The sequence below is a fragment of the Notamacropus eugenii genome, chromosome X, assembly GCF_028372415.1.
Source record: "Notamacropus eugenii isolate mMacEug1 chromosome X, mMacEug1.pri_v2, whole genome shotgun sequence".
NCBI classification, from domain to species: Eukaryota; Metazoa; Chordata; class Mammalia; order Diprotodontia; family Macropodidae; genus Notamacropus; species Notamacropus eugenii.
Genome location: NC_092879.1, coordinates 25689134 through 25702715, shown reverse-complemented (window position 1 = coordinate 25702715; position 13582 = coordinate 25689134). Strand labels below are relative to the sequence as shown.

Genomic DNA, 13582 nt, shown 5'->3' with positions numbered 1-13582 from the left:
AAGGTCAAAAGAGAGAATAGAATAAATAGGGGGCAGGATAGGACAGAGAGAAATATAGTTAGTCTTTCACAACATGACTATTATGGAAGTCTTTTGCAAAACTACATATACATTGAATTGCTATATTGAATTGCCTATATTGAATTGCTTGCCTTCTCAGTGGGAATGGGTGGGAAGGAAAGAAGGGAGAGAAGTTGGAACTCAAAGTTTTAGAAATGAATGTAGAGAATTGTTTTTACATGCAACTGGGAAATAAGAAATACAGGTAATGGGGTATAGAAATCTATCTTGCCTTACAAGAAAGGAGAGAAGATGGGGATAAGGGAAGGGAAGGGTGTGATAGAAGGGAGGGCAGATTGGGAAAAGGGGTAATCAGAATGCATGCTGTCTTGGGGTGGAGCAAGGGGAGAGATGGGGAGAAAAATTGGAACTGAAAATCTTGTGGAAATGAATGTTGAAAACTAAAAATAAATAAATAAAATTTTAAAAAAAGTTAAAAAATAAAAGAAAAGGTATGGACCTGCATGGGTAGAGAGTGTTTGTATACCTGGAAATCACAAATATAATGAGTTCCCAGGGCTACTCCCTATCCCCCTAACTAAGAGGAGGACAAGTCACAGTGGAAGGAGGCCTCACACTGAGGTATGACAAAATCACAGAACATTCTCCTCCCTTACTATGCTAGAAGGTCTTCAAGAGTAGGCTTTGAGCCTCATTCATCTTGGTACCTGCAGAATGTAAACCAGTATTGTGACTCAGCAGTGCCTAAGCTAGGCTGTGTGGTTGGGGCCAGAGGGCACCTCATTTTCCTTCCTGCTCTCCGGTGCTGACTGAGGACTGGCAGCCATTGCTTCTGGAACAAGGTGAGGGCCTAGGGTGCACCGACACAGGCAGGAGGGGAGAGGAAGGAGCTGATGGCAGCAGGAAAAGTTGTTGCTGTTTTTGTGTTCATCCTTCGTTTTCAAAGAGGACCATGACATCAGAGAAATGATGACATGACTTGTACTTGACTTTGTTTTGAGGAGGGAAGGCTGTGCAAGGTTGCCAGCCTCTCTTTCTTTTCCTGAGCCATCTGAATCCAGTGACCAGAGGTAACTCCATTGTCCCAATGCTGGGGTGGAGAATCACAGAAAGGACACAGGACTGCAGATCAGGGGAACTGACCTCATCTTGGTTTGCTTTATGCTTCCTGGGACTCAGTTTAACTGCTTTGTTATGAGTAGGGATAATACCCCACTCTGCCAACTCTAGATGAAGGATCTTCTATGTGACACTGGGTGAGACTCTCAACAACCCTGGCCCTTGATGGAAAATGATGGTTTGGATTAGATGGATGGCATTTGAGGTCTCTGCCAACTCTAGATTTGTGACAAACTAGGCTACTTATACTTCTATAGCTTTGCCAAATACATTCCTCAAATTCTACCCAATGGCATTGATTTGACCTCTGCCTGCCTGTGATTAGAAGTAAACCCATGTGGTTCCTCTATCCCCCCTTCAGTTTTGTTTTAAAGAAACAGAGATGGAAGTCAGTGAGTTTTAACCAAAAATTTTATATGGTAGGTAGGAGCAGCATGGTTCACAGTTGTCATCAACCATACAGTATCTCTCCATCATGAAAACTGAAAATAAATTAGAACCTTGTGAAACAGCACTCACAGCACATCCAAGCTAGTGGGAATACGCCATGCAGTGTGGGGGAAAAGCCTTGCCATGCATGCATCAGAGGGATTTACAAACACCATAGTCGGGGTTCATTTCACTGTCGTTCACACTCACCTATGGGTTGCAATTTTGGCCTCTGTGTGTGTTTGGGGAAAGTTGGGTTTTTGGAGTGTGCACGTGCTTGGTTTTGTTGTCATTGCTCTTGTCATTGAGACTTACATTATGTTTGGGTTGACCAAAGAACCCAAAGAGGTTTCATAAAAGTTTACAACGATTACACAGTAACATTTAATTTAAAGGATGGAGCAAGCAAAAATACCAGAGCTCAAGAAAACAAGCACCAGGACCAATCATAGTCAGATTACGTGTCCACGTACACGACGCACTAAAGCTATAATATGATGACATGTGACTGCTAGTTGTTGGGATGAGTTCTAGAAAGCTATTGGTTTGGGGTCAAGAGGGTAGCCCGGGAACAGAGTGGGTTTTCGGTTCCAATTTCGAGCCCCTCTCATGCTGTTCTCATAGAAGATTACCCATGCTCTTCAAATGCAAAGAGGTATAAGGAAAGGCTGAAAGTTAAAGGGGAAAGTAAAGATAGCTTAATGGGGAGATCTGAGCAGGGTTCTTCAGAGAAATCAGCACACCTAATATTTTCTACCTCCTGGACCTGGTGCACATACTAAAAGAAACAAAATGTGTTTCGATACCAGAGTCTCCAAAAAGAGGGTCTGTACAAAGGCCCATATTTACAGGGGAGCTGAGATGGTTGACCAAGGGGTTCTAGAGATCAGCTCTTCTCTCTTCTACCTTAGAAGAGACCCCAGTGCTAAGGGGTGAGTTGGAGGTCAAGGTTGCTGGGATTGTATAAAGAGGTTTGTTCTGAAAATAGAAAAATGGGGATCCACTGAGAGAGAAAAAGAGAGTGAGAGGGTGTGTTCTGCTGCTATTCCAAAGAGAGAAGATGGAGAGAGAGAGAAGCTGTTTAGACAGTGTCTCCTAGTTAACCCCATCCTCTGCAGCTGCCCTCACTCTAACCAGGCAGGCCAGCTCAGGGCCTTTTATTTAAAGGTTCCTGGCCTCTCTCAGCTGACTTAGCAAAAGGGAGCCCCAGCTTCAGGGAGGATGCTGCACATCCCCACTTCTCCTTCCTGTGGTGTGGGAGTAGGGAAGGAGGAACAAACCCCAAAGATCCCACACCCCCAAAGCAAAGGCCTGAACAGGCTGGAGCATCCTGTCAGGCAGGGGTGGTGTGTAGCAGGGAGAAAGTTAGACCCCCGCCATGTCCCAGAGCAAGGGTCAAAGGGCATGCAAGTGTTAGCCCCTTCAGAGAAGCAAAAAGAAAGGGCTCTGGAGGCCCTCGGCCATGAGCTTGACTCTTAGATAATCAAGCGAGCTGAAGGGGACAAATGCTCTTTCACATGCTTATTTATCAAGAAGTCCCCGTTGCAATGAAACCCCACCTGTCAAGAAGAATCCAAGCCAGGCTTGTTGCCATCATGGCCATAGTGTCATCATTAAACACCTGCAGATGGATGATTCATTAGCACGGACCATTTGTTACAGAGAATCCCCCTGCAAGGATTACACTGAGCTGAAGAAAGAGAACTTAGACAATATTATGTTCAAAACTATATACACACTAGCTGTGAACACAGTACCAAAGGGGACTGGAAAAGTCAACTCAGTTTGTCTGTTAGCTACAAGTGCCATTTGTAAAGAAAAAGCCCTGTAAATAAAAATTACTCCTGCGCTAGGTCGGGGTGACACACAGTGTCACAAACATCGCGGATGGGAACAAGAGATACTGGAACTAGTTTAGGGATGAGTTTTATACAAGCTTGTTGTTTTATACAATCAAGAAAAAAAGAGATACAATTTGTATCAACAAACAAAAGGTCATTTCTGGATATTTGAGGTGTTGCTCTCAGCCGCTTGGATCTGGACATGCTGTGGGGATGCGGGGATGCTGAGGGGAAGCTGGAGTGAGGTGAGAATGAAGTTTCTGGAGGTAAGAAACACAGATGTTGTGAAAAGAAAGATGGGGTGGAGGGGATGGGGTGTGAGGCAGTGAGTTTATATAAATATGTTTTCAATCAGTGCCTTTGGCTTTTTCAAGAATGGTAGCTAATGGGATGAATTGAGGGTTTTTTTAATCAAGAGTTTTTTAATGGCTAGAGCTGCCCATGCTCAGCCAGCCAAAACTTCATGATTTTTAGTTTCACAAATTCAATGATTTAGGCAGGATGGCAGTATCATCCTTCAGTTTTTCTGATTGGAGGCACCAGCCTTGAAGTAGCAATTGATTTTATGTGGAATGGCATCAATGGGAAATATACGAACATGTGAGCTATAACAGTAAGTTATTAATAAGAATTTCACTCCCATCGTTCCTGTACTTTGAGATTCGAGGTGGATCGCTTTCATCACAATAATTCTGTGAGGTAGGGAGTGCAAGTATTGCTATCCCTATTTATCAGATGAGGAAACTGAGGCCCAGGGTAAGTAAAGTGACCTGCCCATGGTCATGCAGTAAGTGTCAGAGTTGGGTCCAGACCCCAGCTCGGCTGCCTCCTTCATTGTTGTACAGAGAATGTGTTTTGCACATGAGGGACATTTTGAGGGGTGATTTATTTAGGGTGAAAGATGGCATAGAGACATGAATTTGGGGATGGAGTCAGAATTTGAACCAGTCCTCCTCCTCTGTAAATGGTGGGAGCTGAAAAGCCATGCTGGGAGTGATCTGTGTGGTTGCTCAGGGCAGGGACAGAGGACCAGAAAGCAGCACACGAAGCCTTTATCAAAACACCAGAAACAACTCTAACGGCAGCCTCACGATCCGTGTGTTTCACAGTAAGAAACAGTTAGGCAGTGTCACACCTTCTCATGAAGAGACAAAAGGCCCAGGCAAGGCCTTCTCAACTTTCATGAAAAAACTACAGTAGGAAGTCAGTAATTTCCAGCTCCCAAACTCTTGAGCTGGCTTAAAATGTTGAAATATACACTAGATTCAAAAAAGGGCATCCATTCAGTGCAGCTTAAGAAAAAAACAACAACAAAAAACCCCAATGGATGCCTCTGCTGGAGGCATTTCGCTACAAAGGATTCCACCCTGAGCAAAATATAGATTGCACAAGCCATACCCCACCCCCTCCCAAATAATGCATCTGAAAAATGTCACTAGGCAAATTGTACACCTTTGGTGTGTGGACCGAGAGTGAGAAGCTAAGCTATCTGATGACAAGCTGGAGCTGAATCATCTATCTTCCCAAAGCTGGGTTGTTCCTGCCTGGGAAATACCCTGCTTTGGGTCTCCATGACAGTATCATGCCACCAGTGATCGGTCCCACTGCCCAGTGATTGAACTAGAAGGTAAAACTAACCACCTGTCCACACACTCTACCCCACTGAGAGGCTGGGCAGTGGAGAGGGATGAGCAATAGACTGGGACCCAGGAAACAGGATCCAGCCTTGGCTCTGCTGCCACTTATAAACTGTGGGACTGTGGACAATTTAGGCCCCCTCTTAGGACCTCAGACATCTTGTGTGTAAAACGAGGGGGCTTACCGGATGGTTTCCAAGGTCCCTTCCAAATCTGACATTCCATGTTCTGATTGTCCCTCCCAACAATCACATTCTATGTTTGAAGGGCCCTCCCGGATCTCCAAAGTCTAGGGGTTTACAGCTCCTCGCTTTTGCTCCCAGAGGGGTGAATAACACAGAGCTGGCCAGACAAATGAGGGCATATTTAATACTTGTTTGAAATGCCAGTCATTTCCAATGTGATGCTTTGTGCTGGAAGGCATTTCACCAACTAGGTCAAGTGATAGTACCTGATTTTGACAGGAAGTCGCTGAAGGCCAGAGCTCCATGGCATCCATGCAGGATGCCTGGGAAAACAAAATTCACTTCTATCAGCTCTTCCAAAGAGGGATGCTGCAGCCTGACTTCAGCTTTATCAAGTGAAGTCACTGAGAGACTTCAGTTGTTAAAGAAATGTCAACAAGGGTCGACATTTGAAAAAGTACAAAGGGCTGTGGGAGGGGGTGGAAGCTGGTTTGTTCTGTCACCAAACGCAGCAATCTCCCCCACTGCTGGTGAGCCCCTTCCATTTTGATACTCTGCTAATGGGAGATGCAACAAAAATGGCCCAGTTAGCCTCTCTACCTACATGGCTGAGTGTAGGTTCGGGAACACGCAGAGCTCGTTTTCCAAGACTGTGTGTGTGCATGCATGTGTGTATACATATATATGTGTGCATGTGCATATACATGTATATATATACACATATATACATATACATATACACATTATATATATGCATATACACATAGCATAGAGACACACACTGATATAGACAGGCACATCTATATCTCAATAGAAAATAGTATTTATATATATTTATATATGCATATATATATATATACACACACACATACACATACACACACAATGCACCCCAGAAAATATACATTCAAACATGCAATATAACTGCTGACGATAGGTTTGCACTTACAGCTTTCAGGGGTGAACTGTGACCCCATTTGGTTCATAAGGGTATTTGATGGCCAACTATCCATGCAATAAAATATGCATCTCCTTTCACACAGCTTTTGAAATTCCTACTTTTAAACAACCCTAAAATATTAAACCTATGTACAACACAATCTGATTCGGGTGCTCTCACCATCTGCCTTCAGTATATCATTGACATCCTTTATCCTGTCCAGAATCGATGAGGAAGAGAACATTTAGTAATGGGATAGCCCCTTCCCCCATATCTTCTCTTTCCAGATCACTCATCCCAAGAAAGGATGGGAGACAAGGTACCCCCATTAGCGTCCTGATCTCAACTTGGCCACAATCATGGCTGCCAGCTGCTGTGCATCAGTCATGTGAGGATTCTTCTCCATCACCGAGAGAACGATGCCAACTGGGAAGATATTGCAGAGGTTCTTATAGGTCTGATACTGGTGTTCAGGAATCATGTGATGCTCCCTTGGCTGGCCACACATCCCAACCCAGGGACTTCTCCAGATCTGCTCCATCTTTTCAGGCATGCTCCTCACCATGACCGGCTCATAACAGGGCTGCATGAGGTTGGTGCTCAAAGGGTAAGAGTGATAATTGTAGGAATCGGCAGCAGTAGGATAGGGCAGAGGGTCCCAGCTGGCGTGCTGCTCCCGACACAGGGGTGGCCGCCTCTGCCTCATTGGGTTGCCATCATAGAGGCGCGAGTCAGAAACACTGTCCATCCGTGTCATCACCAATGCTCGGCCTGGTGGAGCTGTACCAGGGGGGTGGATGCTCTGAGGCAGAGGGTAATCTCCAGGACAACTAGATCGGGCTCCAACTATTGGGTGCTGGGCATGCAACACTAATCGGGGTGCTGTATGTTTGTGGGGAGCCTGCTTGGGTTCATCTGGACCATAACTTTGTACTCTTGTTAAGGCTTCATGGTAACCATGTGAAAAAGGCTGGAGATGGTTTTGTGAGCACAATCGGTTCACCTTCATAGCATCTTCCTGACTGGCATCTACTACACCCAAATACAAATCGCTGTACGAGGAATAAGGATCACTACTTGTATGGCTCATGTGTTTGTCATGGCAGGGGCTGGCATTGCGAGAATACATACTGCGCGCGTGACGGTCCGTCTCAGCCCCGTAATAGTCTGCACCACGGCCACTGTTGATGCTTAGGTTGGAAAAGTCACTCATCAATGAGTAGTAGCCATGGTCCCCCAAAGACTCGTACTTTGGGTACTGCTCAGTGTAGCCCACAGAGGTGCCATGGCTATTGGTGACCAGGATGGGTGGGTATTGCATACTGGCTGTGTGCTCCAGGGAAGATTTCTGATGGGTGAATTGTGAGGAACCAGGCACTGGGCTGCTTGCAGAGCGGGTGTTCAGGGCACCTGCTGCATGGCTTTTGGAAGGGGGAAGTGTGGGGACACTCAGTGCTGTCACCAGGGAGGGGGCCGAGTTGGTCTCAGGTTTACGAATGATAGGCAGCCTTTCCTCGGTTTCCACAGCCACAGACCGGATGCTGGGATCTGACTGGCGCTTGGGAGTGACACGCTTCCCTTCGGAGTTGGGTTCGCTCTTGGAAGCAGGCACTGGGGCCACACTGCCACCCTTGGCCAACGCTCCCTCGCTCATGGTTTTGATAGCTGACAGTTTGGCACTAATGCGGAGCTCATCTGCCACTGCCCGCTGTGGCTGATTGGCACGCTCTGGGTGGTAGTATTTACACTTGTGACCATACGTGCACTTTTTGCCTGAAAAACAAAGTAAAAACAAAGTGCTTGGAGTAAGATTCCCTCTACTAGACTGTATATAACCTAGGCCTTCCTTCAGCATTTTCAATGGTGCCAGCCAGAGCATCATAGTACATTCGACCTAGATGAGACCTCAGAGGTCATATGGTCTAATGTCCTGCACAGGGCATGGACCCCCTCTGTACGGTTCCTGAAAGATGACTACCCAGCCCTGCAGCAGCACCTTCATCATTAGTAACGCAGAGTTCACTACCTAAAAGACCTGGATGTGCTCCATCATTGGATAGCTCTTGTTAGGAAATCCCACCCTCCCCCCAATCTCCCAACATCCTTCCTCCACTTTCATCCTGGGGGGAGCTGAAATTTCTTTCCCTTCAATTCTCTCCCCACTGGGGTCAAGCAAAAACCAAATATCACCTACCATGGCCTTGTGTGTATCAGGAGATCTCAATCATGTGGCTCAATGGAAAGAGCATGGATTTGTGCTCAGAGGGCCTGTGTTCAAATAATGACACTGCCACCTATGTTGTGTGACTGTGGAAAGTCACTTAACCTCTCTGTGTCCTTGTGTGTAAAATGGGGGTTGCGGGGGAGGATGGACTAGCTGACCTTTCCAGAGCCTAAACTTTTAGCCAGCTTCCCCCACCTGGGATTCAGATGCTTCCCAGAAGATGTGACCTGAAACCAGAACCATATCCAACAGAGGCTAAGAACCATTGAAATACTAATGTCCTTAACCAGGCAGGCAAAATTGGGGGAATAAAACATTGGCTCTGATCCCAAAGGCCTTGGGTTCAAATCTTTCCTCTGAAGCTTACTGCCTAGGTGGCCTTGGGCAAAGTTATCTCATCTTCATAGACCTTGATCCAATGAGGAACTGAACTTCTAAGGTCACCGAGAGCTCCAAACCTTGGATCCTATGAGTTTCGTATCACAAGAAGACCTTTAGAAGATTAGATTTAAAAGGCCATAAACAGCTGGAAAATGGAAATTGGATTGTATTTGGTAGTAGAAAAGATGACTACCAACCACAAATGATGATGCATGTGTCTCTGGTGCTAAGGCTATTACAAAATACTTTCCGCCCCACAAGCTTGGGAAGTAAAGTAGCAGGAGAGTCATTCCAATTTCACAAAGAGGGGATATAAGTTGCCCACAGTCCCCCAGCTAGGATGGGAATTGGGGCCTTGGATTCAAAGTCCAAAGGTCTTGTCATTGAATTTGGAAGGGATGGGGATGAGAGAGTAAGTTTCTGATTCTGTTGAAGAGAAAAGGAAAAGGAAAGGGGGCTAGACTCCCCAAGCTCTTGAACCAGTCTTTCTGATTCTGAGATCCTATGACTGAAAGACAGCCTGGGAATAGGCCATTGGAAACTTCTCACAGGGGTCACATGTCAGGGCCTGTGCAAAGAGCTGGCCTCCCACATTGCTAAGGAATCCTACCTCCTCCCAAGAAGATCCTCACTCCTAACTTGGCAGGTACCAGTCAATCACAAGATTGGTCCTTTTTCTTTAGGAACTCAAGGACCAACCTGATTCCCTTCTGCTCAGGGAACAAGAACTTTCTCTTCTGAAGTCCTTGCCAAAAGCTTTCATACAGAGAACATTTCTTTGTAAAGGGGGAGACATTAGAAGAGCCTCCAGTTCTACCATTCTGCTTAGGCTAAAAATGGAAGCAGAGGCAGAACTGAACACATAGACATCCAGAGGCCATGAGTGGTGGGAAGGGCACTGGAAATAGGAGGCTGGACCCTTGGGTTCTAGTACTGACTGCAGCATCTACTAGTTGTATTGCCTGGGACAGATCATGCCTACTCCTCCAAGAATTTGGCTGATGGTCTTCCTGTTGCGGGCCAAGAAAATGACCACCCCTCCATGGTGATCTCATCAGCTGCCATCGATTAATTACCATCTCTATGCTGATGATTCTCAGCCCTGATCTTTCTTCTGATCTCCACTGGTATCTCCAACTGCCTTTCAGACATCTTGATGGATGTAGACATCTTAAGATGTCTAAGTAGACATCTTAAACTCAGTATGTCTAAAATGGAGGTCATTATCTTTCCCACTAAACCCTCACTCCTTCAACCTATAGAGGGCAACCCCATCCCCCCAGTCCCTTAGGCTCACAACCTAGGAGAAATCCTGGACTCCTCACTATCTCTCATCCATATTCAAAATGGTGTCATGGCTGCCGATTCCACCTCTGTAACATCTCTCAAATACACCCTTTTCTCTCCTCTGACACTGTCCCCACCTGGTATAGACCCTCATCTCCTCACATCTGGACTATTGCAATAGCTAATGGGGGCAAGGTCTCTCTCAACTACAGTTCATCCTTCATTCAGCCACTAAAGTGATTTTCCTAAAGTGCAGGTCAGATCATGTCACTCCCCTACTCCATAAACTCCCATGGCTCCCTCTTGCCTCCAGGATCAAGTACAAGATGCTCTGCTTGGTGCTCCAACCCCTTCGTGACTAAACCCCCTCCTGCCTTCTCAGCCTTCTTTCCTCTTTCTCCCATACATGAACTCTTTGGCCCTGTGACCCCTGGCTGCTCCACCAACCAGCCCCTCCATTTCTCGGCTCTAGGCATTCTTTCTGGCTGACCTCCAGTACTCCCCCTCCTCAGCGCTGACCTCTGAGCTCCCCGGCTAAAACTCCACTACCTGCAGGAAGCCTTCCCCAAGTCTTCTGAATTCCAGGGCCTTCCCCCTGGTCATTATTTTTTATTGATCCTGTATAGAACTTGTATTCATGTTGTCTTCCCTATTAGATTGTAAACTCCTTGAGGGCAGGGGCTGTTTTTTGCCTTTTTTTGTATCCTGAACACTTAGCACAGTGCCTGCCAGATAGTAAGGGCTTAATAAATGATAAAATATAATAGAATAAATGATAAAAATGACTGATTGATGGTCTTCTCCAAGCTGAAAGGAGCCTTGTATGACAGCCATGTAGTATCCCCCTGGGCCTAGCCTTTAAGCTTCTCCAGCTTGTAAGGACTTGTCTGAGGCTTTCAGATGCCAACGTTACCTGTACACCACATTGAGGCATCAGAGGAGCACTTTACCAGAGCTGCCCTTAGGAAGGGAGTCGAGCTATAAAGGGGGACCTCAGATGTCATTTAGTACAATTCCCTCATTTTAAAGAGAGGAAACTGAGGCACAGGGAGGGGAAAGGACTTGTTCAAGATACATACTGGATTCTAGATCTAGAGTTGAAAGGGATCTTAGAGGCCATCGATTTTGACCCCTTTATTTTACAGATGGGAAAACTGAGGCCCAGAGAGGATAGGTGACCCTTCCAAAGTCACACAGATGCCAGGATTTGGAGTCAAGTCCTTTGATTTCTAATCTGTGCTCTTCCTCATTTCATCTTGCTTAGGGAGCAGGTCTACCAATAAGTATTGGCAACTACTCTGCAACTAAGAGTCTTTGAGGGTTGCCAGGTCAATGAGAGTTATATGATTTGTTTAGCATCGCAGTGCCATCAAGTATCATGGGACAGACTTGCATCTGATTATTCTGACCCCAAGGCTGGCCAATAGGCCACACTGCCCCTCCTGGAATAGTAATAATAATCAACATGAGAAAAACATCCAGGGCATTATTCACTGACCACTTTACCCATCTGTGCCTCAATTTCCTCATCTGTCAAATGAAGATGATCATCCTCGCACCCTACTTTGAAGAGGCATTATGAGAAAGTATTCGGTAGACCCTAGAGTACCAGAGAAGCATGAGTTACTATTATTATTAATTATCATCAGAGCAACAATTGTTTTCATAATGATGCCAAAGTGGAGAAAAATGCCAAAATTCACAAGTAGTCATTGATCACAATTTCTTGGAGCCTTGATGTCCTCATCTCTAAAATGAAGATAATGATACTACACCATGTCCCTTCCCAGGCTGTTGTGGGGAAAGTGCTTGGTATACTGTAAAGGGTTAAAATCATGGGCGTATTGATAGGACTCCTGGACACATGACGTAGTCCTGTAGCTCTGTACTCACCATAAGGACATGGCTGTTTCTTATGTTCAGGAATCACAGGTTTCTTTCTTAAGAAATTTTCCAGACTTGGGCCATGGCGCCCTAAGGGGTCATCTGGAGGCATAAACCTAGAAGGTAGTATGAGAAATTAATTATTTACCTCATATTTCATAACTAATTATTGAATCAGGACCAAGATTTTCCCCCTTTTCTACTTCCTCATCCAGAAATCAACCAGTGTGTGAAATCTCTCTTAGAGATTTACCAGGCCAAGATCAAAATCTTTCTTAGAGATTTGCCCAGACAAAGATTTAATCAGACAGTAAAAAAAATTCTAAGTTTGGGCTAATGGGTGGATTTGTGCTCATTGTGTTTGCTTGGACAAGGCAGGGAAAACTTGGATCCTCTCTCTTGTCTTAACAAGTGATTTGGAAATTGATGTCTCTTTGACAAGATTTGAGTGACCTAAGTCACATACCCCAAGATAACCAGTCTCCCATTGTGTCAACTAATTAGAGCTGATTGCCATAGCTCAGGAACGCCTCCTCTTCAAAGGGCATGTAAACTGTGAACCCACCACCCTGACCAGTCTTTGGTCTAAGAGACATGGCGAAATGACCATCTTTTTGTTAATAGTGCTTGCCGTATTCATACCATAATTAAAGTACCCAGAAACTGTCTCTTGGACCTTTTTAATCATCACAACAGAAAGGTGTGAATGCATTCCTAGAGATAACCAGGCTCAAGAATCTTCTGGACTCTGAAAGAAAACCCATGAACTCTAGAGTGCAAATTCTGCTGATTTTTAAATTCTCTTTATTTTTCTGACAAGGCTAATATGGAAATATGTCCTGCATGGCTTCACATACATAATTGCTAGCCTTCACATATTGCTAGACTTCTCAGTGGGTCAGGGAAGGGCTGGAGGGAAGGAGAGAATTTGGAACTCAAAATTTTTGAAAACGAAATGCTAAAAAAACTTCTTAAAGTATAAAAGATAGAGTTCTCTGGGGTCCTTTGGCCCAGAACCTACTTGTCATTGACAAAGGAAAACATCAGTAGCCTCTCTTCGATGAATTTCTTCCACTCAGGCTTCTCATTCTGAAGATCCCGGTAGTTATCATTGGACACGATGATGCCATCGGAGTCAAAAGCCAATTTGACAATGAAACGGTCATCATAGCAGACAACTCTCCTGCCTTGCACTCTTCGAGATGGGGTGAAGACGAGAATCTTTTCTTTCTCCAGTTTACGTAAGATATCTTGATCTGCCAAACAGGTTAGATGCTATAAGACAGTCCAGAATGGAAGTCCAAGATTGTTAGATTATGTGCGTGTGTGTGTGCGTGCGCGCGTATGTATGTATATTTGAGAAAATGTTTCTTGTTGCTATCTTTTGTTTTTAGGTTACCTTCATTTGTAAATAGATACCTACCCTTCTCCCTTTCCCTCTCAGGGAACCATTCCTAGTAATGGAAAAGCATTTCAGCAAAACCAACCAACTCATTGATGGGACAGTCATAAACCACACATGGGAATGGAGAGACGTTGGACTTGGAATGAAGAGACAAGGGTTTAAATTCTGACTCCACCACTTCTTAGTGGTGACCCTGCAAAGGTTCACAGAAATTCTCTGAGCCTCAGTT

General features: G+C 45.1%; 1 protein-coding gene across 2 annotated transcripts in view; it reads right to left on the bottom strand.

The window, feature by feature from the left end:
- Window positions 1-1533: 1533 nt before the first annotated feature.
- The window catches only part of ZC3H12B (zinc finger CCCH-type containing 12B), a 66346-nt gene continuing 54297 nt past the window's right edge, over window positions 1534-13582 (bottom strand). For both annotated transcript variants that reach the window (XM_072626722.1, XM_072626721.1), the window contains exons 4-6: window positions 12970-13204; window positions 11958-12064; window positions 1534-7945 (exon numbers count right to left, since the gene is read on the bottom strand). In XM_072626722.1, coding sequence (XP_072482823.1) covers window positions 6501-7945; window positions 11958-12064; window positions 12970-13204 — 1787 coding nt within the window. In that variant the 3' untranslated portion in view covers window positions 1534-6500. The remainder of the gene's footprint in view (window positions 7946-11957; window positions 12065-12969; window positions 13205-13582) is intronic.